Source organism: Alexandromys fortis, unplaced genomic scaffold (assembly GCF_014885135.2).
Source record: "Alexandromys fortis isolate MF-2015 unplaced genomic scaffold, M_Fortis_MF-2015_v1.1 scaffold_167, whole genome shotgun sequence".
Taxonomy (NCBI): Eukaryota; Metazoa; Chordata; class Mammalia; order Rodentia; family Cricetidae; genus Alexandromys; species Alexandromys fortis.
In genome coordinates, this window is record NW_026068050.1 from 209,234 (window position 1) to 235,742 (window position 26,509).

Genomic DNA, 26,509 nt, shown 5'->3' on the forward strand with positions numbered 1-26,509 from the left:
TCTAGGACTGGGAGCATTTCTTTTTATTTTTTTTCCCTGAAGTTCCCTGTAGAGTAAGGGCTTTGGTCCCATCTCAACAAACAGCCCATCTGCCTGTACAGGTAAGAGTGAGGTCTTTGGGAAGGCTCCAGGAGGTGGAAATTCAAGAGCTTGCCCAGATTTGTCCATCCCCACCCCCACGAAGCTAGGCTACATGGCCTGCCCCAGGGGAGTGAGGCTGCCGTGGATAAGAGCCCAGTGCACAAAGACAAACAAGGCACAGCTGCCTGGAGCCTCTGGAGCACCGTTTATCGGGGCTCCATGGGTCAAGTGCCCCAGTTTGTCTGCTCCCTAGTCTTGAGGGGAGCATGGCCACCAGAGTGGCCTTCAACATTCCCAGTCCAGGCATCGACGGTTGCTCACCAGTGCTTCAGTGCCGTACCACGGGGTTCTGTGGATAAACGGCTTCAGACACTTCTCTATCCCATACACTCCAGGGCTCCATCAGGCCTGGCTAGCCCAGTGCCATGTTAAATAGCTTTCTTGCCTTAAATTAACCAGCCCCAGAGAAACCCACCCACTTTGCACCTTGAATATATTAATCTATTGACTAACATTCCTCCCCATTCAGCTTCAGGAAAATGCCAGGGAGGGAGAGTTTGTACTTCAGAGACAACAAATGGCCAGAGCTGGGGTGGACAACCCAGGGTGCTCTCTTCTCCTGACCTTCTAGGCAGCCTGCGTCAGGTATGACTTATCTAAGGTCACAGACCCAGGACTCAGAGTTGTTTGTGGTCAATCTAGGCTGTTACCGTGTTTTCCACAGTGAGCCGACTTTAGCTGCCTCTCACCTTGGCCCCTGCAGTTCTCCAGGTCTAAGTGAGCTGAGGAAGGTTCCAGCTCTTAACTCCACCCACTCCAGGATCTCCAGACTGTCTCCCAGTGCCCTCTACCCCTGGCATCTCAAGGTCTTTTTGGCCCTGGAGATCCTCAGGCCAGACCAGGGTACAGAAGCAGTGAGCCTGGAGGGTGGGCAGATTCTGGGCACAGGCCAGATCTCACACCCAGTACTGGCCATTCCTGAGAGCAGGATTGGGTGTCCGGCAAAACTGCAGTAGCTCTGGGTCAGGCTGGCCTCCCGGCGGGGGCCCCTGGCCAGGCACAGCGGTGAGTGGAATGGCTTGGCCCGGCTCTACCTTGCGAAAGGTCTCTGTGTCACCAGCGAGGCCATTGCGGGGTTTGGCGGTCAGCACCTGGACATCATGCTTGCCTGTCTTGTTGCGTTTGCGGAGGTAGAAGAGCAGGGGCAAGATGAGGGCCAGGAGCAGGAGGACCAGGCACACAGGGATGATGACGCTGAACATGTTGGCCTCTAGGAAGCCCAGGAAACCGCTCCTGGCCACAGTGGGCACGGGGCTGGATGCTGCTGGGCCTGGCTGGCCAGTGGGAGTATTTCTTCCTGGTTTCTCTGTTTCTGTCCGAGGAGCATTGGGAACACTGAGCAGGGCCACACTGTAGGCCTTGGCTGCATGGTAAGGTTCGGTGGCAAAGTCCAACAAGGTCACCGCGGGTGGGACACCCCTTGCCCACAGCTCCAAAGTAAGACTGTCACTCGTTGGGCCCGTGGATCTACCCTCTGGCCTGCCCACCTCGAGACCCAGCCTTCCCTCTTCCAGGTCCTGCTGAGTGAAATGCTCCACAAGCCGGTTGTTCCTCGGTTCTGCATGGGCTTGGGACACACGAACCACACGACCGTATCGGGGTCCAGCCAGGATCCGGAAGTGGGGCATACTGCCTGTGCGGTTGGCCAGCTCACTGGCATCTAGCACAGTGGGGTTGAGGCGCAGGGTGGTACCCTGAGGCCATGGCCCACCTGCCCACACATGCAACAGAGCCTGCACTGTGACATTCACGGTGGCTGATGCATTTACACCCCTAGCCAGAGCCAGGACTTTGAAGTGATCCTGAGAGGAGGAGAAGTTGGTGAAGGCAAAGACCACTTCCCCCTGGTCTACCTGCATCTGACTGAAGGCAGAGGCAGGCTGCCCACCCACTAGTAGCTGCCCGTACAGGGGCCCCTGAGTGAGGCGATAAGCTACATCCGGCTCCTCACGATCTGAAATCACCTGGAGCTGCTGTCGGCTCAGTGAGGAGCGCCCTAAAGCTTGGGGCACCTCCAGGGGTGCTCGCAGCTGCACCTCAATGGTGGACGGCAAGACGTCCACAGTCAGGGACATGGGTATCGGGGGGCTGGCTCCATCAGACATGCTCAGCTGGAAAACGCCGGTCACACTGCTCCCATTTGCCACAAAGGCCAGCCGCCCTGCATCCACGTCAGCCTGTGTAAAGTGGGTCACGGGCCCAGCGTTGTCCCCAGCCAGGCTCAGGAAGCCATTGTGGGGTGCCCGCTGTACTTCATATTCAATCTCCCCTGGAGCCGAGTCTGGGTCTACTACACTCAGCTGGGCTCGAGAGACAGGGGCTCGTGAGCCCCGGGTGACCCGGAGTGGAATGGAGGCCTGTGGTTGAGGGGGCCGCTCATTCACATCCCGCACAGTGATGGCAAAGGCCTCCGAGGTTTGGGGTCCTGCCACGGGAGCTCCTGTTGGCCCCTGGAGATGGGCACGGAAGCGGAAGCCATCCTGCTGGGTGCCCCCACCACCATGGGCATATACCAGCTGTCCTGCAGCCAGTTCAGACTGCAGGAAGTGGGGCCTCCTGGCGTGGAGTGGCTCCTCAGACACCAACAGCTGGCCCCGGGTGGGGAACTGTGTCACCTGGAAGAGCACATCATGCCGAGGGCGCTGAGATGCCGGGACACTGGCTAGGAGGTTGGAGGCATCGAGGGAAGCCACGGTGATCTTGGCCCGCTGGCCCTCAGGGACCCAGAGACCTAGGGGTGAGAACATAGGCTGTGAAGGTCTGGTCCACTGGAGGAAGAGCCCTGGGAGAACAAGGACTGTGCCTTCTGCTGCCAGTGTTCCCCACACACTATCCCCATACCTTCTGAGGGCCTGGGACTAAGACAGGAGCTGCTAGCCAGGCCTCTAGCCCTGTGTTTGAGGCAGTTTTCTGCATCCTCAACCTTACCATCCCATCATGCTCTTCACCTTTGTTTCTCCAGAGGCGGCTGGGGCGCTGGGGACAGGCAGCATCAAAAGACACAACCACAGAAAGGGTGGCAGCCACATCCCTGGCAAGCGGTGAGGACAGCAGGAGACCAATGGCATCATGGGCTTCCCAGAAGGGCTCAGGAGACATCTCATGCTCGTACAGAATATTCCCAGCATTCACCTGGGGAAGACGTTATGATTGGGTATGACAGGTAGGCTCACGCTCTGGTACCTGAAAGCTTCCTATCGGGCTGGCAGGACACCGGCACTCTCGTGTCCCCAGTGTTCTTCTGGCTGGACCTAGGTCTCTCTGTGTAGCCTGCTGTCTACCTCATTGCTTCAAGGGGACACCAATAGGCAATTATGTGGCAGAGAAGAGCTGGGCTTGGAAGCCAGAAGCCTAAATTTCAGCCCCAGCTCTAGCTGGGGAAATTGGTCATTTATTCAAGTTTTCATTGAAAGCAGGGTCTTTCTGCCGCCTTTGCAATGGCTCCCATCCTCCTTGCTTCCCACATTCTGTTCTCTCTTCTGCTATGTCAGCTTGCCCCCAAATAGATCATCTGTTTTTTCTTGCTATGCAACCGAGTTATTTTTTTCTTTCATCTTAAAGAAAACTACTCTGGAATTGACTTTTCCTTGTCTTGAGTGAGGGTTTCACGCATCCTAGTCTGTCCTGGAGCTTGTTAAAATGCCACTTTTATGTGTGGCTGATGACTGAACCCAGGGCTTCATGCTTTCTAGCCGGGCACTCTTCCGACTGAGCTACGCCCCTGCACCTCAGTCCACAGTTTCCATGGCATTTGCTCCCTCCCATTTCTCATTGTTTCCTTTGCAGTGAAATTCCTCAGGAATACTCTCCACTGTCAACACACATGACTCCACGCGGGATTTTGTTCCCATGATGTCACCAAGCCTATTTCATCACGTAGTACTAATGGGTCCTCTGCATTAGATCCAGAGGTCTCAGTCTGCTCATCACTTGATAACAAATGAAGCTTCTGCGTGTGCTCTTCTGCTTTGAGGTTCCTCACACCTCAGACTCGCTGGTCCTGCTCCCCAGTCATGTGGCATGGTCTCGGGGGCCTCAAGCCGCCCTTATCAGAATCTCCAGCTTCCTCTCACTCTCACCGGTCCCCTAGTCTCCAATTTCCATCTGTGTCTTGCTCCACAGAGATGTCTACCAGCTATTCCAAGCTCCCTAGGCCCAGATATGCCCCAGTGGCCTCCTGAGACTCCATCACCATGTCAGCAGCTCTGCTGGCGAGTGGCTTACGGGGAACCCCAGAGACCTCCTTGGCTCCTCTCTGTTTTGCCACGCAGGTCCTGCCTGGGTTACTGCAAGGTTCCTCTCTTGTGTTCCACCCCAGGCCTCTGCCCACTGCCTCTGAAGAGTCTTAACACAGAGTGAGTCTTTGAAAATATACAATTAGCCCACTCTGTTTTTCTTCTGAACCAGGGTCTCGCTGTATTGCTCAGGCTGGCCTTGACCTCCCAGGTTCAAGTGATCCCCTTGCCCCAGGCTCCTAAGTAGCTGGTACATGCCATCGTGCCAGGCTCAGCATTTAAGCTCACTCTTGCTCAAATGCTACATCCTCATGCCTTATCTTTGTTTCTCCCCTTTTAGGAGACACAGAAAGGTTTTCCTTTCAGTAACACAGGACATGTGCAATGGTAACACGGAGCCGGTGTGGGAGCGCTGGAAGTGAAGGGTCTACCTCAGTAGGGCCATGCTGGCTACCTTGGGAACAGACCCGTGCCAAGAGAGGCTCTTTCCCAATGCTTTGCTACAAGAAGGAACACAGGCCTTTGAAGAATCAGGGCATCAGGTTTGTGTGACATTTCCTAAGGCTCCAATGTTGACAACTAATGTTAAAATATTAAATGTAATGTGGACTCAAATAAAACACATCTGTGGGCCAGATGTGTTCTAAAGGATTGATGACTGCCTGTTGAAACCTCTGGCCCAGGTTGATGGTGGACATGTGAGAAATGGAGACACCCCGTCACCCCTCAGCAGTGGCTGTGGAGGTCAGGGTGATGCCTGGCTATCAGTGCTCCTGTAGGAGAATGCCTGGATGGGAAAAAGGCAGAAATCAGGCCAGGCATGCAAAGGTCTCCCAAGCTGTGGTAAACAGTGTCCTTAGGCGAAGGGACCTCGATGAGCAGTCAGAAGGCTTGGTCTTGGTTTAGCGGCTTACTAGCCTAGTGCACTGCAGTCACCTGACTTCCAAACGAACATCCTTGTCTGCAAGTTGAGGCTACCTGAGCCCTGCCCCGCGTACCCAGGGTCTTAAAGGGCAGTGGGACTGTCAAGCCACTGCTGCCTGCCCTCTTCCAGTGGAGGAGGGCGCCTATGCCACGTACTCTCTTTTCAGCCTCCTCGGGTGGCACTGCCAGGCTGGCCCCCTGGTGGCCATTCAGTCTGGTCCTTCATGTTGCTGGAGTGGTGGTGGTGGTGGGGAATGAAGGGGGCACAGACTGCTGGGTGGGGGAGAGGCACGTGTGGCCTTGTCCTATTCTCCCCTCCTTCTTGGTCTCTGATGACAGGACTCCCAGTGACTGGGGCACACAGCTGTCCTAGCCACTGGCTGATTTCACTGTGGGGAGGGGCTGTGGGAGAGGCCAGAGCCCAGGAGAAGAGAGAACTCAAGCCCAGCAAATGATGGGACAGACCCGAGAAATCTTATTCACGGTAGCTAACCCATCTTCCTCCTCTGAGCTATCTGCTAGCCTCTCCATCCAGTTACTTCTCAGGGGGAGCACACACCCCGAAGGAGTGGAAAGGAACTTTAGGACCCAGGAGGCCTCTGAGGTGAAGGAGTACTGGAAAGAGTCCTGGGGGTGGGTCCTGCCATTTTCAAGAGCCAGGGTAAGCCCCTCTGGAAAGTTCTTGGAGCAGCTTCACAATGCTACAGATGGAGCGGCAGGGCCAGCTGTGTCTTCTTGGAGCCTGCTCATATAGAAATAATCGGGATCACGCCCCAGTTTCATGGCCTCTAGGTGGGTGCCCCAAGGGTGTTGTTTGCCTGTCCATGGCCCGGAGGAGCTGCTCACAGTCCCTTAGACCCTGGTAAGTGTTGGCTGCTGGTTCCCGCTGGTTTGCACAGACAGCCCTGATGCCTCAGCACCCCAGCCAGCCTCTACTTGAGGCTGGGAATTATAATTTTGATTGGTGGCCCTGGCATGGGCTAGGAACTCTGCTCCAAAGGGTGGATAAGAGTGTCCCTCAGCCTGGCCCACTCTGCCTGAGACTCATCTGCCCCCAGCTTGCTCTGTCCTCTCTTGCACCTGCCCTGAGCCCCAAGCTCAACTTTATTCCAAGCTCTGTCCCACGGAAGCAAGCTAGGCTCAGCACCAGCTGCTGGGGTGCACTGCTCCTTCTTACTCTGGCCCTTTTTAAGTGGCTAGGATCCAGCTACAGCTTCCATCTGGAGGCCCTGAACTAGGGCGGGCTCCAGAGAAGCTCAGATGCCAGGGATGTGTGTGCTCTGGCTGGCAGCTACCGGTAAGTTTGGGGTCTTTGTCTTGGCCCTTACCTCAGCCTGGGTGAAGTTCACCAAGGCCTCCTCTGCACTGCCTTGTTGGGCATGGAACAGTCGGCCAAGCTGGGGGCCTCTGACCACCCGGTAGAGCAGGTGCCGGGGGTCAGTGCCCGTGCTGGAGCTGGCTCTCAGGTTCTGACTGCTGAGGGCCTGCACAGACTCTGGAAAGAACAAAGAGGCCTGTCAGTTTTGAGTAGGCGCCACGGCCAGGGACCTGTTGTACCTCCCTCAATTCTACCCCACCTACTCAGCATGTAGCCCTACCTGGACAGACAGTTAACTTCCGGCTGCCCTCCAAGGAGAGAAGCACTTGCTTCTGGGCCACCACTTGGAAGAAATGTCCAGGCGAAGTGTGTGCGCCATCAGAGAGGTCGAAGTGGAAGCCGCCTTCCAGGGCTCCTGAGCACAAGGGGTGGATCTGGATCCTGCTGGCCGGACAGAGCTCCCTTCCCTTAAGGTACCTCCCAGGGGGTGGGGGTGGGGGCTGAAGACCCCGCTCAGCACCCACCTCTGTGTGAGAACAGCACAAGCCCACTGTCCAGCTGGGCCTGTGTAAAGCGGCGGACTTCTGTGTCTGGAGCCGCCCTCAGGGCTATCCGTCCATTGCTGGGTTGCTGGATGATGTAGACCAGGTCTTCCGGCCCCGAGTCATTGTCTGTGCCCCTGAGGGCCTCAGGAGGGATGGGCACAGTGGCCCCCTCCCAGATCTGGGGACACAGGCATGTGAAAGTTCTGTTCTCATCGTCCCCCCACTTCCTGGCCCTGGGACTGACACCAGGGCACCACCCTGCTTTACTCAGCTGTCATAGATGCCTGTGTCTTTCTGGGCTCTACCACAAAAAGGGCCTTCTATCCCATTCTCCTCCTCAGTTACCTGGGCCCTGGTTCCTCCTTCTCCACCTATCCTAATCTTAATTGTACCTCAAAGCCAGCCGACAGCATCCTGCCTAGAAATACTCCTGTTTGTCCCTTACTGAGTTCTTACTCCCCAGAGATCCCCATGCCTGACCAAAGGTGGGCAGGGACCTCCCTTTCCTCCTACCGTGGCATGCACCACCTGGCAGGGGTGGGCACGGGGGGCAGAGGTGCTGAGGTTGGCCAGCGCAGGATACATAGAAATAGACTTTCCTACCAGCTGAATGCTGAGCAGGGAGGAGGAGCCGAGAGGAGAGCTGAGAATTTCCCGAAAAGTCAGGAACCAGAATGCAGGGGAGGCCCCGGAGGCTACCCTCCCAAGGAGGGAGGGCAAGATCCTCTTCCTGGGCATAAGGCACAGGGCCGGTCACTGGGGCCATTTTGGGTAGGGGGTCCTCATTAAAAAACATCCTTCTTGCATCCATGAGCTCCTCCCTCATCGAGTACCAGGAAGAGAAAAAGAAAGCTTCACTGTCGGGCTCCAGGGAGCTAACATGGGTGGATATTGCCATCTGGTGGCCAATTTGCCACACAGCATTTCCAATCAGTGGTCCTAGGCAATCCTTAGTTATCAAAACCAAGTCCTGCTTCTTCAATTTAACCAATTCCCACAGGCAACGTTATACCACCTCTCCACAGATAGCCACAAAAGATTCAGACCCCAGGTCAGAAGCAGCCAAAGTTGCCCTTCTACAGCTTCCCAAAGCTCTCCTGGTGGCGGTCTATCCCTAGAACAGGAGTTCTCAACCTTAGTAATGTCATGACACTTTAACGTGGCTCCTCATGCTGTGGTGACCTCCCACCTCACCGTAAAACTATTTTAATTAATCCTTCATAATGGTAATTTTCCTACTGTTAGGAATCATAATGTAAATATCTATGTTTTCTGATGGTCTTAGGTGACTCCTGTGAAAGGGTCATTCAACCCCACAGGTTGAGAACCACGGCTCTAGACGCTGTCATCCAAACTTTAGTCCAACTTCTGTTGTCCTAAGTAGGCCTGTCAAGCTATATCCTTTCTATACCATGTGATCGTGGACAGGACAGGGGTGCCACAGCCTGGAAAGCACAGAAGCTTGGGGAGTCTAGCCGTGGTCTTTATTTGATGTGGTTCTTGAGCTCCCTACCTGCAGCTCACTCTACGGGGCTTGTAGGAAATTTTGCCAGGTGTTTTGGGCTTGGGGCATGAGGGAAGCCTTCTGCTACAGGGCACAGTGAGGCCAAGTGTGACCTTTTGAAAGCAAGACTTCCCACCGTATTTCTAAGTACCCAGGAACAAAACCTCACAGCGGCGCTGATTTTCAATGCCATATCACGTCACTCTGCCTGGTAACCTAGTATGTGGCAGCAAACCCTTTTAGAGGATGAAACTGAGGAGGACAGCATCCCCCGAGCAAAGGGGAGAATTAGGGGACCCTAGTCTCTTTCCAGAAGCGGAGACGGGGTGGTCCCAGGGGTGAACTCACCTGCAGGCCTGTGTTTGTGCTGAGGACAGGTGGTTGGTCATTAACAGGCAGGATGGTCACGGTGAAGGCCATGGGCTGGCTCTGGCGATCCATCTCCGAGGCATTGGCCACCAGGACAAAGCTGTCTGTTGGTGTCTCACTTCCATCATGTACATAGCGGATCAGCTGCTCTTCCACCTACAAGCAGACCCAGGGCTGGTTGTCAGACTTCAGCTAGCCTAAGACTTACCGGCACCCTCAATGTTCTGTCGTTGGGTGCAGGAGAAGACAGACCCCTTTAGAACCCATTTCCACAGGTAAGAAGGCAGGGAGCAACGGTTGCCAGCTCCCAGAGAAAGACGTGAAATAAAGCATAAAATAGTAGCAGCAACCAGAGCCGGGCTGCAGCCCTGGGGTCTCTGGAACAGACATACCTCTCTCCAGGAGAAGGTACTGAGGCTCCCGTCTCGAGGTTGGTCCTCCTTCTGCAGGGCCCCGTGCTGGGGTGGTTCTAGCACCTGGAGGAGGAGGCCTGGCAGTGTGGGGAAGTAAGGCCCGGTGATTTGGAGCAGTGGAGGGGCCAGCGTACGGGCTCCACCTTCAGGAACGCTGAAGTTTTGCCCCTCCAGGGGGATGACTGTGGGCAGCACCTCAAGCTCCACAAAGATGCCCTCAAGAGGGTCACCTAGGCCTGAGGTCACATCCAGAGAGAAGGAATCACTCCAGGCTCCAGGACGAGAGTGCAGGTAGAGAACCCTGCCTGAGTTCACTGCCTCCTGGGAGAAGCTCTGCACAGGGTCCAGGCTGGGCGGCTCATCCGCTGAAGCACCGTGGGACACCATCACCAGGTAGCCGGCGCTCGGGGGGCTCCTCAGCGAGAACATGATGTCGGCGGGCAGCACTGCCTCCTGGGCTACCTGGTCAACAGAGACCATGGGGACAAACGGGGTCACAGGCTGTTGTGGACCTCAGCTGGCAGAACAGGCTTGCTCTCCACCTGTGGCTCATGTTGCCAGGATATTGCTGCTCACATGTATTTGGGTTCACAAGCAAAGCGTCTAGACTCATGGCTGGCTGGCTGGCCAGAGGGGTCGCAACCAGATTCAGTATCAAAGCCATAAAAGTGACAAAAGTGTGCGCGCATGCACACGCACACACACACACACACACACACACACACACACACACTTGTTTCTCTACTGGGGCTCTGATCAGGCACTATTTAGATCTGTTAGGTGGATTTTTCTAGGGCTTTCAGCCCCCAATCCGGGTATGGCTGCCACTAAGTACCACTAGAGGGCACCTCCACCATTCCTAGAAGCACAGGCTCCCACACTACAGGTTTATAGCAGTTTGCTGAGCTAGGTCCAGCCCAAAGGCTCCCCGAGTACTCCCTTCAAGCCTGATCTAGCTACAAACAAACAAAGTCTAAGTGCCACCCTCAGATTCACGCATCTGACTCTGTGCCCTTGCAGAGAAACGCTGTCCCTAGTTTTGGTCGTCTGTATTATGTGCTCCCCTAGCCCCTGCCGTTCTTTTGAGCCTTTGCTGGCCTGGAACTTACTAAATAGACCAGCTTGGCCTTGAACTCACAGAGATCTATCTGCCTTTGCCTCCCAAGTGCTGGGATTAAAGGTGTGTCACCACAGTTAGGGCTCATACGCTACCTCCTCCAATGTGTGCACTTCCTGACATGTTTAGTCACGATCTTTCTCGACGTTCCAACACTCAGAATGAGAAGGGTGTCAAGATTTGACAGGATCTGGTCTGAGTGGCACAGCAAGGCTGTGAGGCTGCTGGGCAGTGTCGTACTATGAACTCCCTGAGTTATTAAGCACTGCATAGACCCCCACGGTCCCGGTATGGGGTCTGGGAAAAGAGCTGAAGGCCTGGTGATCTGAGCCGCAGTACTCCTCAGAGGTCTTGGCCCATGGCAACCTCCTAGGGAACTTAATACATATGCGTGGGTTCTACTTTAGAGATTTCGTGGGTCTCACTAGAGCCCAGATTTTTCATGGTTAGCCATAACAAGGACACGTGTGTATATGTGACCCCTGGAGGTACATGCAACTTACAGGGAGATGTATGTGTAACAGAGTCCCTAAAAGCACATATAGGTGAGTACTGAAGCTCTGTAATACTGCTAAGCCCCGAGTCTCCATAGTAACATCCCCTTCATGGAGGTGGCCCTCTGCTTGGCCTGTGGCCATGCTCACCTCCTTGTTCCTTACCTCTAGCTGGTCCCTTCTGATCTCAGCTGCTTCCCCCTGGAAGACATAGATCTTTTTGTGCTGAACCAGTTGTAGTGGGGCCAGGGGGCCCTCCAGGGCAATGGTCACTTGTAGTATGGTGTCAGTGTGCACTGGCCCTGCTGCTACAGAGAGGGCCAGGGAGTCATGGGGGTTGAGGCTGCCATTGTGACTGTAGAGAATGGCTCCATCCAGCAGGTCCCGTTGGGTGAAGGAGGTGACTGACTGGCCATCCCGGAGCAGCTGTCCCCAGTGAGGGCCAGCTGTTACGTGGTAGTGGACTTCATTTCCACTTCGAATGTCCAGGTTGGTGTCCAGGTGGAGCACAGCTGTGTCAATGGTGCCCTGGCCTCCTTGAGGAACCACAAGACTAGAATTGTTGGCTACATGAAGGTAGGGCTCTGAGGCCTGCACCTCCAGCATGGCAGTGGCTTGGTGTTGCCCATCAGACACCTGCAGCTGGAGCCAGCCATGGTCAGCCCCTGAGTGCACGAACAGGACTTGCTTCTTCCTGAGATCCTCCTGGGTGAAGCGGTAGATGGGCCGTGTGGGTTCCTCCATAGCCACGATGCTGCCAAAGAGGAGGTCCTTGCGGGTCAGCACCAGCTGAGCATCGGTGAAACCCGAGTCAGCGTCACTGAAAGCCACGTCGTCTGTGGTCAGCAGCCGCTGTCCACCCCGGGCCACATGGAAGACGCGGCTGACGGTCTGCACGGGGGCGTGGTCATTCACAGGCTGGATGGCCACTCGGAAGACACCGCGCACCTCCTCCCAGGCCATGTCACCACTGCCCTCGCCCTGGTGTGTGGCCACAAATGGGATGTCATCCTCGGTGGTCTCGGAGTCATCGTGCTGATAGACCAGCCGGCCATGCAGCAGGTCCTCATTAGTGAAGGAGGTCACTGGGGTGGCCTTGTCCTTCGGTTCCTTCCAAGCCAGCCTGCCGTGGTGGGGCTGCTCCATAACCTCGTAGAGATAGCTGGCACTGTTGAGACTCTTGACAAAGAGGTGGTTAGCAGACAGGACTCCCTCCCCTCCCTCAGGTACCATGAGGAGGACGTTAGTGAGGACAGGAGCGTTTGGGTCGCCACCAATGTGGATGGGGAAAGTATAAAGTGGGGAGAAATGCGGTGGGGACGTCACACGGAAACGGAAAGAGTCATCCGCTGCCTTAGAGGTCCGCATGGTGGCCCTGTAGGTCACACGACCGGCCTGCAGGTCACTCTGGCTAAAGCTCTGGCCATCTGATAGCCTTGTACCCTGGAGCTGCAGGTTGCCTTTCCGGGGGGCCTGGACCAACTCGTAGCGGAAGGTGTGAGGGTACGGGCCTGTCTCCCCCTCCAGGGAAGCCTCAAGGTGGGAGAGGGTGAGGGTCTCCTGATGAGGGTTCTGGGTATGCAGAGGCTCAAGCCGCAGCATCCATATCGTAGCCCTCTGGATGGTCACGGGGAAAGACAGGTTGCTCAGGGTCTCCTGGCCCACCTGTACCTCCAAGGTCAGCTCCTCCACGGTGTCTTCTGTGTGGTGTTGTGGGTCAGTGCTCAGGTACCTCACGCGGCCTTGTTCCACATCGCGCTGGTGGAACGCCAGTGTGTCCCACCACTCAGTGCCCTCCACCCCTCCTGCCCCCTGCTTCTGCAGCTCCCCGAACTGCAGGGTGCCGGTGACTCGGAACAGCACGCTCACATCCTGTCCCACTGCATTTGTTTCTACGGACAGATTGGCAGGCAAGATGGTTGCAGCGGAGCCCTGGGCTAGGTGCAGCCCCGTGTTGTGGAGGATCTGTATGGCCGGCCGGACAGCCACTACCTTCAGCGTAGCTGGAGCGCTGGCCTGCATCCCATCACTGAGCCGGAACGTCAGGTCCTGGGCAGGCCCGCCACGGTGGACGTAGACTATGTTGCCTGCCTCCAGTTCCCGACAGGAAAACTCAGTTGCTGCCTCTCCAGGCTGGTCCCTGTGTTCCACAGGGACACCAGTGGCAACACCAAGGAGCTGGATGGTGATACCCTCACAGGCAGAGTCTGGATCATAGGCTTGGAAAATCTCAGGTCCCAGAGGTTTCTGTGTGTGTTCCAGGATCACCATGAGGCTGCCGTGCGGGAAGACAACGCGGGGTGGGTCATTGACAGGGTTCACCTGGATGGGTAGAATGTAAATCTGGCCTCTTCGAAGGCAGGAGGGGACAGGGGCTCGAGCAGTCACTGACACCTCCAGCATCAGCTGGTCAGAGGTGTCCTCAGAGCCATCATGAATAAAGCGGACCTTCCGGTTCACCACGTCCAACAAGGTGAACATCTTCCTGGTCTGGGCTCCTGGGATGTCGAGCTCCAGCTCACCATGGCGTGCATTCTGGCTCACACTGAACAGCACCTGGGACTTGCGAAGCTCTGCTTCCATCAGGTCCAGCGTGGGCTGCACGTGCCTCCACTCCAGCCACGCTGTGCCACCCTCGGCCACCACCAGGGGGCTAATGGTAAGCAGCTGGGTGAAGTTGGCAAAGACAGGAGGCAGTCCTGGCTCGGGGATGCATGGTTCTGGCAGTTCCATGGCTGGCCAGGCTTCTGGTGCCAGGGTGGAGAAAGTCCCATATGAACCGTAGGCCTCTTCCTCGTATTCATCTTCCTCAAGCCTGCAGCCTGCTGCCATGTCACGGGTCAACCAGGCATCCCGGAGGCCCTGCCTTCTGCCGTTAATACTGAAGTCTTCTATGCAGCCTACCAGGGAGATATTGACAGCCCCTGGTGTCAGGCCTAGACGGCGTTCTTGGAGGTGGCGAGAGGCCTCTGCGTCCAGCCCCCCAAGGAGTAGACCGCCACGTGGTTCCAGGTAGCTGAGGACCCCGCGGTTGAAAGTGCGTGTAGGGTACTGGTCCACAGAGATCTCCAGCCGGTGAGCATCTATGTGTACGCTGACCTCGTGGGGCTGTCCATCGGCGACAGGCACGCTGTTACGAAGCAGCATGGTGCCTTGGCCCATTTCAACCACAGCCCGCAAGTGGCCCTCGAATATGTCCACGTAGATAAAGTTGCCACGTTGGTCCCCTGCTTGGAAGGCCAAGGGGGCTTGCTGACTCCGCGTTGTAAGGGTAAACTCCAGTGTGCCTTCCTTCTGAGTGCTCCAGGCAGAGAAGGTAGCCAGCGAGCGAGGTCCAGAGAAGCCCAGGCCCACGTCGTCACCAGCAGAGAATTCTTCAGCACAACCTTCATGAACGTCAGGAGTTAGTGGACGGAGAAGATTGCGGCCATTGAGAGTGGCTGAGTGGAGGCAGCCCCTCAGGGGTCGGCTGATTCCCTTCAGGTAAGGCAAGTCAAGGCTTCCAGAGCCCCCCACAAAGAGCCCATAGGTGACCTCCAGGTGGGCTTTTGGGATTGGGGCTGAGGTGTTTAGAATCCCATCAACAGACAGCACAGCCAAGCCATCAGAGACAGTAAACACTATGGTGTGGGGGGCAGAATCACTCAGCACTATGTCTGTTGGGGTCTGCAGCTTCATCTCCTTTTGGTCCAGGACAAGTCTGACCTGGAGAGAGATAGGGAGATCAGGGGTGGGAATAGGGGACGTTTCTATCTACCCCACAAAAGCACAGTGGGCCTCCCACACCGAGCCCCCCCGCAAAGTGGGACCAGGACGAAGGCGTTCGTGACATCACTCATGCGTCCCTCACTGACCAACAGTAACAGGGCAGAGTCAAGTTTCCATGGTACTTTGTGTAATCCCTGACCCCAGGGATTTCCACAAGACAAGGCTCTCCTGAAGCAGTGCTATCCACAATCTCATTCTACCTCTCTTTCCTTGGGTGAGCAGTGCCAGAAAACCTAGTTTGGATTCTAGAAACATTACTTCCAGAGGAGCAATAGGAACTCTGGAATTTCCTGGTGAACCCCTTTAGCAAGGAAAAGTAGCTTGGCTCACTGTACAGAATAAGAACCCAAAGGGATGGTTTGTGTTGCCTTTTTTTTAATTTAATGTCTGTGTGTGCACGTGTGCATGTGTGTGTGGGTGTGTGCGTGTGCATGTGCGTGCATGTGTGTGTGCATGTGCATGTGTGTGCATGCACATTAGAAGACAACTCTCAGGAGTCAGTTCTCGCTTGCCACTTTGTGGATTCTGGGGACTGAACTTCAACCATCAGGGCTGCACAGATGTGCATCTTCCTATTGAGCCATTTCAGCATCCCAGATGCTGTTTTGAGGATCCAGCAGAGAAGGCTCCCTCCGTGACATGGACACCAGAACCAGAGTGGGTGGTGGCAGAGTACAAGACCTTAGCTATAAGCAGACTATCTCTGTACGATGATGGGCACCACTGTGACTACTGCACCAGGCCCCGGGTGACACCTCGTGGCAGCGAGAAGCCATGGCTGCCCTAGGATGATAGGGTCACAGCCCCCAACCTCAATGGGCATGAAAGCAGATGTGTCCAAGGCCAGGACCCTAAACTCTTCATGATTAGTAGGAAGATTCAAGAGAGAGCCAAATGACCCCTCGCTAATAATATTGATCTTAAACAGGAAATAAGAAACAGGTGGCAATGGCAGTGTTATCAGCACAGAGTGTACCACCATACCACAGGGGGGCCTAGCGGGAAGCGGAAACCCCAGTGGAGGGACTTGAGTCAGGTGAGTAGCACGGGACACTCCCGGCAAAAGGGACTAGCTCCCTCACACAGAGATGTCAAAGGAGGAGGACTGGTTAGGCACAGGGGAGAGGAAGGCAGGCAAAGAGAAAAGCCGGGGCCATAGTGAGAAAGCCTGTCAATCAGTCAGGCACTGTGAAGAGGTGGACGGAGGAAGCGGTTCAGTGCTCTCAAGTCCAGATGACCAGCCAGGGGCTAGGAAGAGAACTGAGCTCCGAGTCAGTGAGTAGGCAGAAGCGCCGGAACAGAAACACCCTCTCTGGGATGTCGTCCACTCACAGTGGACAGACCAAGACCCCAGGGCAGAGGCGACGTCCACGAGGTTGCACAGCCAGAAGCAAGGCGTTCTAATAGAGAAGGAACACCTATCCCTGTCCCCGGGCGTGTCACTCACCTGCAGGCATCCAGAGTAGAGCTGGAGCAGGAGATGGTCAGCTCGGCCTGCTGCCAAGAGAAGCAGGGCATCGGGCTGAGATGTGGAGAACTGGAACAGCAAGTCTGCTCTGGTCAGGGCTGTGGGCACGGGCACCTCCAGGTGGTTTTCCCCAAAGAAGGAGGCTGGTGAGAGAGAGAGAGAGAGAGAGAGAGAGAGAGAGAGAGAGAGAGAGAGAGAACGAACTGTGGTCAAGGCCAGGCTCCTGGCAGGAGGAGGCTAGGTACCGCAGAGACGGACAGCTGTGCTGCTGGAGGGGCCTTCATGCTAACGCGTCCCATAGCTCTCTGTGGCATTGTCTAGGGGCCTTGTTAGGACTCCAGCTGTTGGAGACTGCTTGGGTTCCTGAAGCCACATGTTTCCACCACCTCTGGGCCCTGGAGACTGCCCATCCTGGGACTGGTCTCTCCCTGTCTTGTCTTGATCATCTTTCTTGGTGGGCACAGTCCCCGGGAACAGGGGATCCCTGGTCACGTTCCTGCTCCTAGGGTGGGCTCTTCATACCCCTTGCCACGGTCATTTTTCGCCTCTGTGGTTGGCCAGAGCTGGTGCCAGATGGTGGAATGCGGACAGGTAATTTCTTCTCTCGTGCTATTTTCCTAGTGCCTCTGGGGATGGGGTGGGACGGGGCGGCTCAGTGCTCGGAGTCTGCCAAGGAGCAAAGGCTCTCAGGCCAGATGGAAAGCACGTGTAGTGTCAGCCTCAGAATGGGCCAGAACTTCCTCCATCACTCTGCGATTGCTTCCTGCTGCAACACTACCACCAGTCTCTGGTGAATAGTCACATCCGGGCTCTCTGTTTCCACACTTGCCCAAGGAGCCAGGGAAGACAACGGCGGAGTTTCCTTCTCTAGGCCAAGCCAGGACTGAATCTGAGCACAAGGGTAGGAGGGACCACGGGTCTGCCAGCTGGACCAAAGCGAGCGTCCTCAGGCAGCAGGACAGACAAGGTCTCCCCAGGGTCAGTGACCGCCAGCCAGGCTCCCTTTGGACCACTCTGAGATCGTCCTCCTTCAGTCTCCCTCCAGGCACTTTCCCCTGTCTCCCGCCCACCACCAGTTTCTGGTCCATTCCTTCATGGTGATTAGAACCTTGACGGCCTGCAGATATCCAACGTTGGGGAAAGGCTACAGGAGGAGGAAAAGACTCATCCCAGTCAGGCCTCTCTGAGACTTCAGGGCCCAGTCAGGCTGATGGCTCTGATAGAGGTGATCTGGCATCAGCCACATAAGCGCTGGGCCCTGGCCAGCCTGAGCCAGCTGACATCCGCCCGAGAGAGCAGCATCAGCCACCGCAGGGGCCTGCGCCTGCCTTCTCCGCCCCAGGAAGGATGGCCAGGAAAGATAATGCTGTTCTCAGGGCTGAGCTGAAATCTCTCTGCTGGCTCCTGGATAGAGCGAGCGCAAAGCCACCTGCCCAGGTGTGGCTGGCAGGCTCTGCAGGCCCGGCATGTCTTGTGCCAGGGAACCTCAGACCAAGGAAACTGGCAGGCAGTATGTGCTTGTGGGGGGTGCCGTACCTGCTTGAGGAAAAGGCTGCAGGCTAAACCAAGGGCAGCCAGGGTACAGAGGGTGGGGCGCACAGCCCCCACCGGATGGAGCCACCACCTCGGTGGGCTGGAGTGGCTTGGAGCAGCTGCTGAGACTAAGCAGTAAACCTTCAGGGATTTTGTGAGCCAGGTGACGCTGCCCACTCCGAGAATATTTATATCCTGCAGAGGCAAACATCGCAAAGGAGATCTGGGATGCTCACCACCCCCAAGGAAGAGGGCGCTCTCTCTCTGGTGAGAGCGATCTGGCCAAAACTCCCTTGCACAGAAAGTGTATGTCAACTTCTTAGGTCTTAGAGGGAAGCCAGGGCTGTGGGTCAGGCACCAAGGAACACGGCTGGCCCTAACCATTGAACCACTTGCCTCTGCTCTCTTCCCACAGGAGAGAGCAGCAGTCTGTTTGGCTAAGTGGGAGGGTGGCAGGAAGCAGAGGTACTTTCCAGAGAGCTGGGGTCTGAATAAGCCCATTGAGGGCCTGGGCCCTGCTGTTTCCTGTGTGGAGAGTCGCTCACACTGGCTGCCTTGTGAGCTCGGCTCGAGTGTGCAGGCCAGGCAAGCCCCCTTGTCCGAACAGAGGCCTCTGAAGCCAAGCTGGCTGGGGCTTTGGAAACTCTGACAGGACTACCGCTCACCTCCATATTTGTGTTCCTCTTACTCCCTCTGATAGGCTGCATCCAGAATTGCTGTCATTGGGTAGGGGGCAGCTGGAAGGGGCCTTCAGATATAAAGAGGGTGCGGGATGAAGAAATAATGAGCTAGAAGTCAATCTCAGAGGCCTTCCTGGAGGAGGTGAGGGGGTGGCATCACCGAGGAAGGGGAATAAATACTCTCAGAGATTAGGATCAGTGAAAGGCTGGTAGGGATGCAGAGATCCTTCTGCAGGGAGGGGGAAGAGGGTGGCGGCATCAGCTCCCATGCCCCCTGCTGGTTCTAGATAACTTACAGGCAGAGAGAGTTAGTGGTGTGGGCTGAGGAGGGGAGGTTATTGTAGTGTGCTTAGGCCAAGCCCTCTGTGTGGGAGGGGCAAACGCCCTAGGCTCTGGGAGATGAACTGGAGAGGCAGGAAGGCTGCTTGCTGCCTGTGTGTGGGCTTAGGTCACAGGTGAGTGTCCAGGGCTATGCAGATGTGCGTGCATGTGCTTGAGTGTGTGGGTGGCTGCTGGGCGTCTTTGGGGTTTGTCTAAGGCTATGTGTTTGTGTATACGCGTAAGGGCCCGGAGCTGCTAGGACAGAGGAGCGATTGTGCCCAGCTCGTCCTGCCTCCCTTGCCTGCCTGCCATTACTTGGGCAGGCCTGCTCCCTCAAAGAGGCCATGTGTTCCTGGAGGGCTCCTGCCCCTCCCACCCCAGAGCTCTGCCGAAGGTGGAGAAGGCCTCGTGGCTTCCCACCCTTCCTCTCATGAACAGGGAGCTGCTGTCTGGGCCCCAGGGTGGGGTGGCTCCATGCTTTTCCTGAGACTCAGGGTCAGGAGACAGAAAGAGCTCATGTCCTGCCATGATGGTCCCTCTCACAGATGGTCAGGGGCAGCTTTGGTCAGTCTTCAAGATAGCCACCCTTTGGCAGGCCCCGGATTGTGCTGGTTCCTCCTGGAAGCCTGGGACGACTAAGGGAGTCCATGGGGATTGGTCCCTGCCCCGGGGAGCACTTAGCATTTAGTTTTGCCAGGGTAGGGTCACTATGGAGTTGACGTTATCCTTGAACTCTGCATCACCTGGTAGGATTACAGGATTACTACCATGCTACACCTGAAGTTGCTTCTTAGGATGCTCAACCTTCGGCTGGTCAGTCGGCTCTGGGGACAAAGGGGTCCTATGTAGGGAGTACCTATGTGTTTTAGCTCTCCTTGCCTGGCTGGGAGCAAGGTTTTCAGTTTACATGCTTTACCTTGTGCTGGGGCACTGCTGTAGACCCAGCTCCTCATACTCCTCCGAACTCTGCAAGCCAGTTTTCAGTTTACATGCTTTACCTTGTGCTGGGGCACTGCTGTAGACCCAGCTCCTCATACTCCTCCGAACTCTGCAAGCCAATGGTCTTTCTTTCTGTCCTCTCAATGCCTCTGCCTATGACTCTCGGTCTTGCCACAGCCCACCTTAGGCCTCTGACCCTCCTGTTCTCTCTTCTCTCACCTTTATCCCTCATGCCCATCTTCCTGTAACTGGGAAGACAACTCTCTGTCCTAGGAAGTACCGGAGAGCCAGGCCTTTGGCTACCCATCCTGGGTCCCCCACCCATGCAGAACAAGTTCCATAATACTAAAGTTCTCTGTGGCACAGGACATATCGGGGACACAGTGGGGAAGCCATCAGACTTGGTCTCAGAAAGGTAAGCTTGAGGTCTCTGCTCAGCCACTGTCTGAACCTCACCCCAGCACCACCCACAGCACCCAAACCCTGGCAGTGAACCCCTGTGAGCTCCATGCTTACAGCCCCTCATAGCCTAGGGCAGTCAGGCGGGCCTCCACGGCTGGCTTGCGTCATGGGCAGCACCAGCATTCCTCGTCGTCTGCCGTCGCCTGACTTTATAAGGGAGAAAATGGGAGCCCAGAGCTGTTGGGCAGGATGGCAGTAGGAGTGCCTGCTGCCCAGCTGAGTGCAGGGTGGGGGTGGGAGCCCTGGGTATGTGAACATGGGGTGACGCCCAGTGCTGCTGCAAGAGAGGTAGGTGAGAGAGACAGGGGACCAAGCTTCATCCGTCACTCATTTGTTTATATACACATGCATGTACCCACACAGACACACAGACAGACAGACTGACACACACACACAGATACACACCGACACACACACAGAGACAGAAAGACAGACAGACACACAGAGACAGATACACAGAGATGAAGACACAGACACACACTGCCACACATACACACACAGACAGGCAGACACACAGATACATACACAGCTATACACACATACAGACAGTCAGACACACAGATACACACAGACACACACATAGAGACAGAAAGACAGACACAGAGACAGACAAACAGTCACGACACACACAGAGACACAGACACACAGAGAAAGGTACATACACAGACACAGACAGACAGACAGACAGACAGACACACACACACACACACACACACAGAGCCTAATGTAGCAATTGGGATGGAAAAGAAGAGCCAGTCTGGGAGAGAGAAAGTCTGAGGACAACACTGAAAATGAGACATAGTGCCTCTCCTCACGAAGACTGAACGCAAGGGACACAGCCTAGAGTTAGAAAAGGAGATGGAGAAGCCAAGGGAGACAGCAAAGGCAGAAGCCTACTGCTGTGGGTTGCAATGAGGGTGCCCAGTGAGTGGGGAAGAAGAGGATCCTGCCTCGAGGAAGCTGGATTTCTCTACTGCAGCCTGTGGGGTTTGCCATCGGGGTAATAATCCATCCTGGTTCCAGGTCTGAGAAGGCAAGGGTGAGGTTGGAGTTTTCAAGGGAGTCTAGAGGTCTGTGGTCCAGACTCTTGGGAGGGCTGAGGCAGGGATGAAGGGCTCTCTGTCTACCAGCCATGGGGGTGGGGGACCCACCTGGGGCTGAATACAGCCTTTGTAAGAGCAATGGGCCCAATGCCCTGCATCACCCAGCCCTCAGGCCAGCTTGCCTGCCTCCCCTTGTATCTCCAAGGACTCCTTCCCTTTTCTCCACCAGAGACTGGTGCCCTGGCTACTGGCTCTCCCTGCTCTGGGCTGGGGGAACAAAGTGATAGGGAGGCAAAAGCAGCTTATGGAGTCCCTACAGACTAGGGTGTGTGCGGTGGTGGGTGCGGGTCGGCACACCTGGACAGAGCATGTAGGTGAAAGTGAGGTCTGTGAGGAGGATAGACCCCGGGTCCAAAGACTCATAGGACTGGGTTCTGCATTCCGGTTGACCAGGACTGCAGGATAATCTACCATACTGCCCGTTTCTTGGACCCCTTGGCAAGGGCAAATCTGCCTAGTGGGCCTAGCTTGGGGGTGGTTATCTACTCCCAAATCTGCTTCCCACCTCCCACCCCTATCAGCACACTCACCCACTCCGAGGCCAAGCTACCACCCTGACCCTGGCCACGACCTTTCTTCACCTCTACTACTCTGAAGGTATGGAGAAGATGAAATGGAACAGATTCAGGTCGGACCAAAGGGGCGACAGCTTCCACAGGCATGACGTTGGGGTGAGCAGCCTCGTCACCTCCCCCTGCTAAGGGCTCCCTGAAGACGGCACATGGTCACTGTTCTTTAGCTAAGCGCATCTGATTCTGGGCTAGCTCAAAATCACAAGGGACTGGGATTTAGAGCAGAACTCATTCATTCTCCCTCTCAGGACGAGACCCCATCCCAGGGCAGCGCCGGACCACCAAGCATTGTCAGAGTCACAGGCAAATGGCCTCCGCCAATGAACACCAAGACTTCTGCTGGGGTCAGCATGATCTACTTCCCCTCACCCCAACAACTGTGCGGCCACAAGAATCATACTTGGACCTTCACTCTCTCACTGACTTTTTGGTCCCCTGAAAATCCAAAGAGGCAAGAACAGAAGATGGTTTCCTCAGTTATTGCCTGAGCTCCACCTCTGGCCCTGGCCTCAGCTCCTGGTCCTCTAAACAACTACCACCAGTCAGCCATGCTGTGGGCCATAGACTGAGGATGCTTTCCAAAGCAGAGGCTCACATGAGGGATGCGGGCTCCTGGAGAGAAAGCAGGAAGGCGCTGGGCGATGCCCTGTGAGCTCTCTAGGGGCAGGGCTAGTGTCCTGGGCTTCCAGCCACACATCCCAGCCCGGGGGCCATGTGGGGTACTAGAGGAAGTAGGAGGGAAAATGAGAGGTTTTGATGGAACCAATAATGCAGGGTCCACCAGGCTGGAGGCTGGGACTGGAGGAAGCGGGTCTCAAAGGAGTCTTTGTAGAGCTTCGCTGCTCCCCAGCCCGAGGCAAAGAGGGAGGAACCAGCGATGGTGGGGTGTGTGTGGGGGTGGGGGTGGGGGAGCAATTCCAAGAGGCTTTTCTCTGCCTTATAATTTTCCTCCTTGTTCAGATGGGTGGATTTCTAGGCCCTCTTCCACATTCCCCATCCCTTGCTGGCCAGGCCCTCGGGGGTGTGAGATTCCCATCTCAGTGGGCTCAGGCTGGAATAAGGTTAATGGCATGTAAAAGAAAAAGAAGAGACTCCCTGGAGCCCTAGCAGGATCTCTCTGAGACACCTCCCATCTTACAAGTGGGGACACTGAGGCAATTCCCTGTGCAAGGGGTTCGCAGGGACAGAGGCCAGACTAGGGCTGAAGTCCCTGGGGGGTGTGGAGCCAGAGTTGGGTGATGTGGGTGCCAGCAGGGAGGTGTATGCACACAGAAGTGGTGGCTGCCATTGGAAGTGAAGCATCTGCATTGGCTGTGGTGGGAGGAGGGTGTGAGGCTTGGCATCTTGCCTGGGGAAGACACACTTTTTCCCTTCTTGTCCCCCTGAGGCTCCCTCTGTCAGGGTCGGGTGGAAGTGGGAGGAGCAGAGGACCGGAGGGAACGCATCTGCTTTGGCTGGCAGGGTGAGGCAGCCTGGCTTCTCCTGGAGCAGCTGCGGGTGGGCTCTGGGAGCTTCTGGGAGAGGGAGGGGCTGGCAAGAGGTGGCCCAGTCTTCTCAGAAGCCAGTGATTAAGTGCCAGTCCTGCCCACTGGGATCTTGGAGGTCAGGGAGAGTGGAGAAAAGGGGGTCTAGGAACTAGGCCTGGAGTGTGTGTGGGGGGAGCTACTCTGAGAGTGTCTGTTGGGTCAAGTCCTCTCACAGGCAGCTCATACAGACATAGACCACAGTGCCACAGACCAGTCATGAGAGTGGGGGTGTTGGGAAGGTATCTCAGAGTTCCCTCGCCTGGCAGGCTGGATTTGGAGATGGAAGGGGTGAGCTGGGATAGGAAACAATGACTGTGGGCCTGGGCAGTTCTGAAATTAAAGCTTGGTGGCATTTGTGTGCAGAACAGGTCATGTTCCTCGGAACAATCATGTCTAACATTTAGGGAAGAAGAGGGAGAGACCTCCAGATAGATGCTTCTCATCGGGAGCTGGATTAGGGATCATCTGTCTCCTATAACACAGACAGACACACAGGCAGATAGGCAGTGTATGTGTTTGTGTGTGTGATACTAAGCATGTGCTTTACCACTGAGAGACAAGCCTGCATGCTAGAAGCTCTTCAGGGTAGGACCCAGGCTCATGTCCCCACGTAGGGCACAATGGACATGTAGATGGAGGGAGCACCATGGACATGTAGATGGAAGGAGCACCACTGACATGTGGGTGGAGGGAGCACCACGGACATGTAGGTAGAGGAAGGACCAGTAGGCAAAGGAGTAGAGATCAAAGGGAGGTGACATTTGGTCCTATTCAAGAATTTCCTTTAAAAAAAAAAACTTTCTTATTTATTTATTTTATGTGTATGGGTGTTTGCCTTCATGTATGTCTGGGCACTCATGCATGCAGTCCCTGTGGAGGCCAGAAGAGGGTGTCAGATTCCCTGGAACTGAAGTTATAGCCAGCTGTGAGCTGCCATTCAGGTGCTGGAAATCAAACTCATGTCCTCTGGAAAAGAAGTCAGTGGTCCTAACCTCTAAGCCATTTCCTTAGTCCTGGAAATTTCTTCCTTCCTTCCCTCCCTCATTCTCTCCCTCCTTCCCCCCCTTTTCTTTCTTTTTTTTGGGGGGGGGGTTTCCGAGACAGGGTTTTTCTGTAGCTTTGGAGCCTATCCTATCCTGGAACTAGCTCTTGTAGATCATGCTGGCCTCAAACTCACAGAGATCCACCTGCCTCTGCCTCCCAAGTGCTGGGATTAAAGGCATGCACCACCACAGCCTAGTCTGTCTTGGGAATTGCTGTCGAGGAGATCTGTCTCAGATGGGCTGAGCAACAAAACATCACAGTGGCCAGTGCCCAGCCGTAAGAATCTATGTCTAGAAGGTCGGGCCCAGAAACCACGGGAGTCAAGGGCTAATCAGGCCATGCATAGAGCCCTGACAGAGGTCTCACATCTCCTGTGGGTCTGCCTCCTGTTGGAGGTGGGTCCCATTGCGTTGCCTGCCACCTGTGGCTCCCAGGAGCTAAATCCTGCTATTGTTACAAGGTGCCCATCTTTTTTCTTTCAGTCTCAGGTATGGCCTCTTTTACTGAGCCCCAGGTCCACTACCAGTGGCTCTGGACATCTGGGCCAGTAACCCCCGTGTCCAACCCCACTCATAGCAAACAAGGTCATGTTGCCCCAACCTGCACACTGGCCCAGTAAAGTTTCCCTTCCAGCTACTATAGACAGAAGTTTGAGTTCTCTGGGATACACATATTCCTCCGTCCTCACAGCCAAGGGATATCCATTTTCCATCTATCCTGCCTCTGCCTCTAAATTCTCCCTCAAATTAATCTCCCTTCCCATTGTGTCATTCTACAAGGCAGATGGCTACCATCCCGTGCCCGCCTAAGTTAGCTTCCTGCCTTCCACTGCAAGTAGTAGCCACAGTTAAACTGATGTGGAAGACCCTGAGTGACCTTGTGCCTGTCCATAGCCTTCATCCTCATCTCCCTTGAACTTAGCCATGCGCCAGCCTTGCTTTTCTGTCCAGATCTAGCAGACACCCATGCCCTGTCTTGGATCTAGCTCTTTCTTCTTTCTCCCTGAAAACAGACCTCATGCCTCCCTCCCCTTGTCTTACAGCCAAGGCACCCTCCTTTCATTTGGGGCTCAAAGTCACTCAACTGTGGAGAGTTGTGTGCCGTCATTTCTTTTTGTTGACACTGTGATCTCAGGCACAAGGTCACTTGTGTGATCAAGGGAGATGGCAGGGAGGGTGTATAAAGGGTGGCCACATGCCCTCAGGTGGCCCAGGTGGCCCAGGTAGCACCGTGGAGACTGCCTTGAATATTCTAAATTGTGTCTCACCTCTAACCTCCTTTCCAGCCCTGCTAACCACCTAAGGGGCCTAAACACAGTGACTGAGGAAGGGTGGGAGGCTGTTCCAGCCAGGGAGTGCTTTTCTGGCCATGGTGACCCAGTCTGACGCTTGTTTTCAAAGAAAATAGACTGTGAGCCCCTATTTATAGCTGGAGGCATAGCCACAGACAGAGGATAGGATTTGAAGTTGTGCAGGCCCTTGCTCCGGCAGAGCTCAAGGAGGGGCCATTCCCAGGCCCCCTCCCCATCCCCCAGGCTCTGAGGAAGTGTCTGTGGGATTCTGACATTCTCTGGGACAGGATGTAGTCTATGCTTTGGGCTAGGGGACAGGGCCTGGGTGAGGGGGATGGAAAATTTCTCTCGGGATTATTGGTCTCCAGGGCCCAGACTCCCATTTGGGAGTGGGTGGATGTGGGTCTATTTTGTCTACTGAGAAGACAGAGGAGCAACTAGGGGTGACATCTTCAGAGGGAGCACTTCAGACTGTCATCCAAACTGGGTAGAGGATGACAGAAAGAAAGTGCTGGACCAGAGGGGGAGAGGCAAAGATGCAGAGCTAGCAATGGCGAAGGAGGAGATGGAGAGAGAGGAATCACAGATATGGGAGAAATTGAGAGAGCCACTCAGGGACAGGGATGGTCAAGATGGAGAAGCAGAGATGGGGTGGAAAGAGTCTGGGAGAGACAGCAGCATCCCAGTGGTAGGCAGGAGCAACAGGGGAAGCCAGAAGCGGGCCTTTCAGGCACAGTGTGGG

The 26,509-nt window shown here is 55.4% G+C and overlaps 2 protein-coding genes across 2 annotated transcripts in view; one reads left to right on the plus strand and one right to left on the minus strand.

The window, feature by feature from the left end:
• The window catches only part of Cspg4 (chondroitin sulfate proteoglycan 4), a 35,369-nt gene continuing 8,860 nt past the window's right edge, over positions 1-26,509 (minus strand). Inside the window, exons 2-10 of the mRNA XM_050119481.1 lie at positions 16,276-16,439; positions 11,226-14,765; positions 9,429-9,911; positions 9,016-9,192; positions 7,143-7,341; positions 6,899-7,033; positions 6,629-6,795; positions 3,090-3,273; positions 1-2,872 (exon numbers count right to left, since the gene is read on the minus strand). Of these exons, the coding sequence (XP_049975438.1) occupies positions 1,038-2,872; positions 3,090-3,273; positions 6,629-6,795; positions 6,899-7,033; positions 7,143-7,341; positions 9,016-9,192; positions 9,429-9,911; positions 11,226-14,765; positions 16,276-16,439 (6,884 nt within the window). The 3' untranslated portion in view covers positions 1-1,037. The remainder of the gene's footprint in view (positions 2,873-3,089; positions 3,274-6,628; positions 6,796-6,898; positions 7,034-7,142; positions 7,342-9,015; positions 9,193-9,428; positions 9,912-11,225; positions 14,766-16,275; positions 16,440-26,509) is intronic.
• Positions 18,933-26,509, plus strand: part of Cimap1c (ciliary microtubule associated protein 1C) — a 32,269-nt gene continuing 24,692 nt past the window's right edge. Inside the window, exon 1 of the mRNA XM_050119483.1 lies at positions 18,933-18,964. The gene's annotated coding sequence lies outside the window, so the exon portion shown is untranslated. The remainder of the gene's footprint in view (positions 18,965-26,509) is intronic.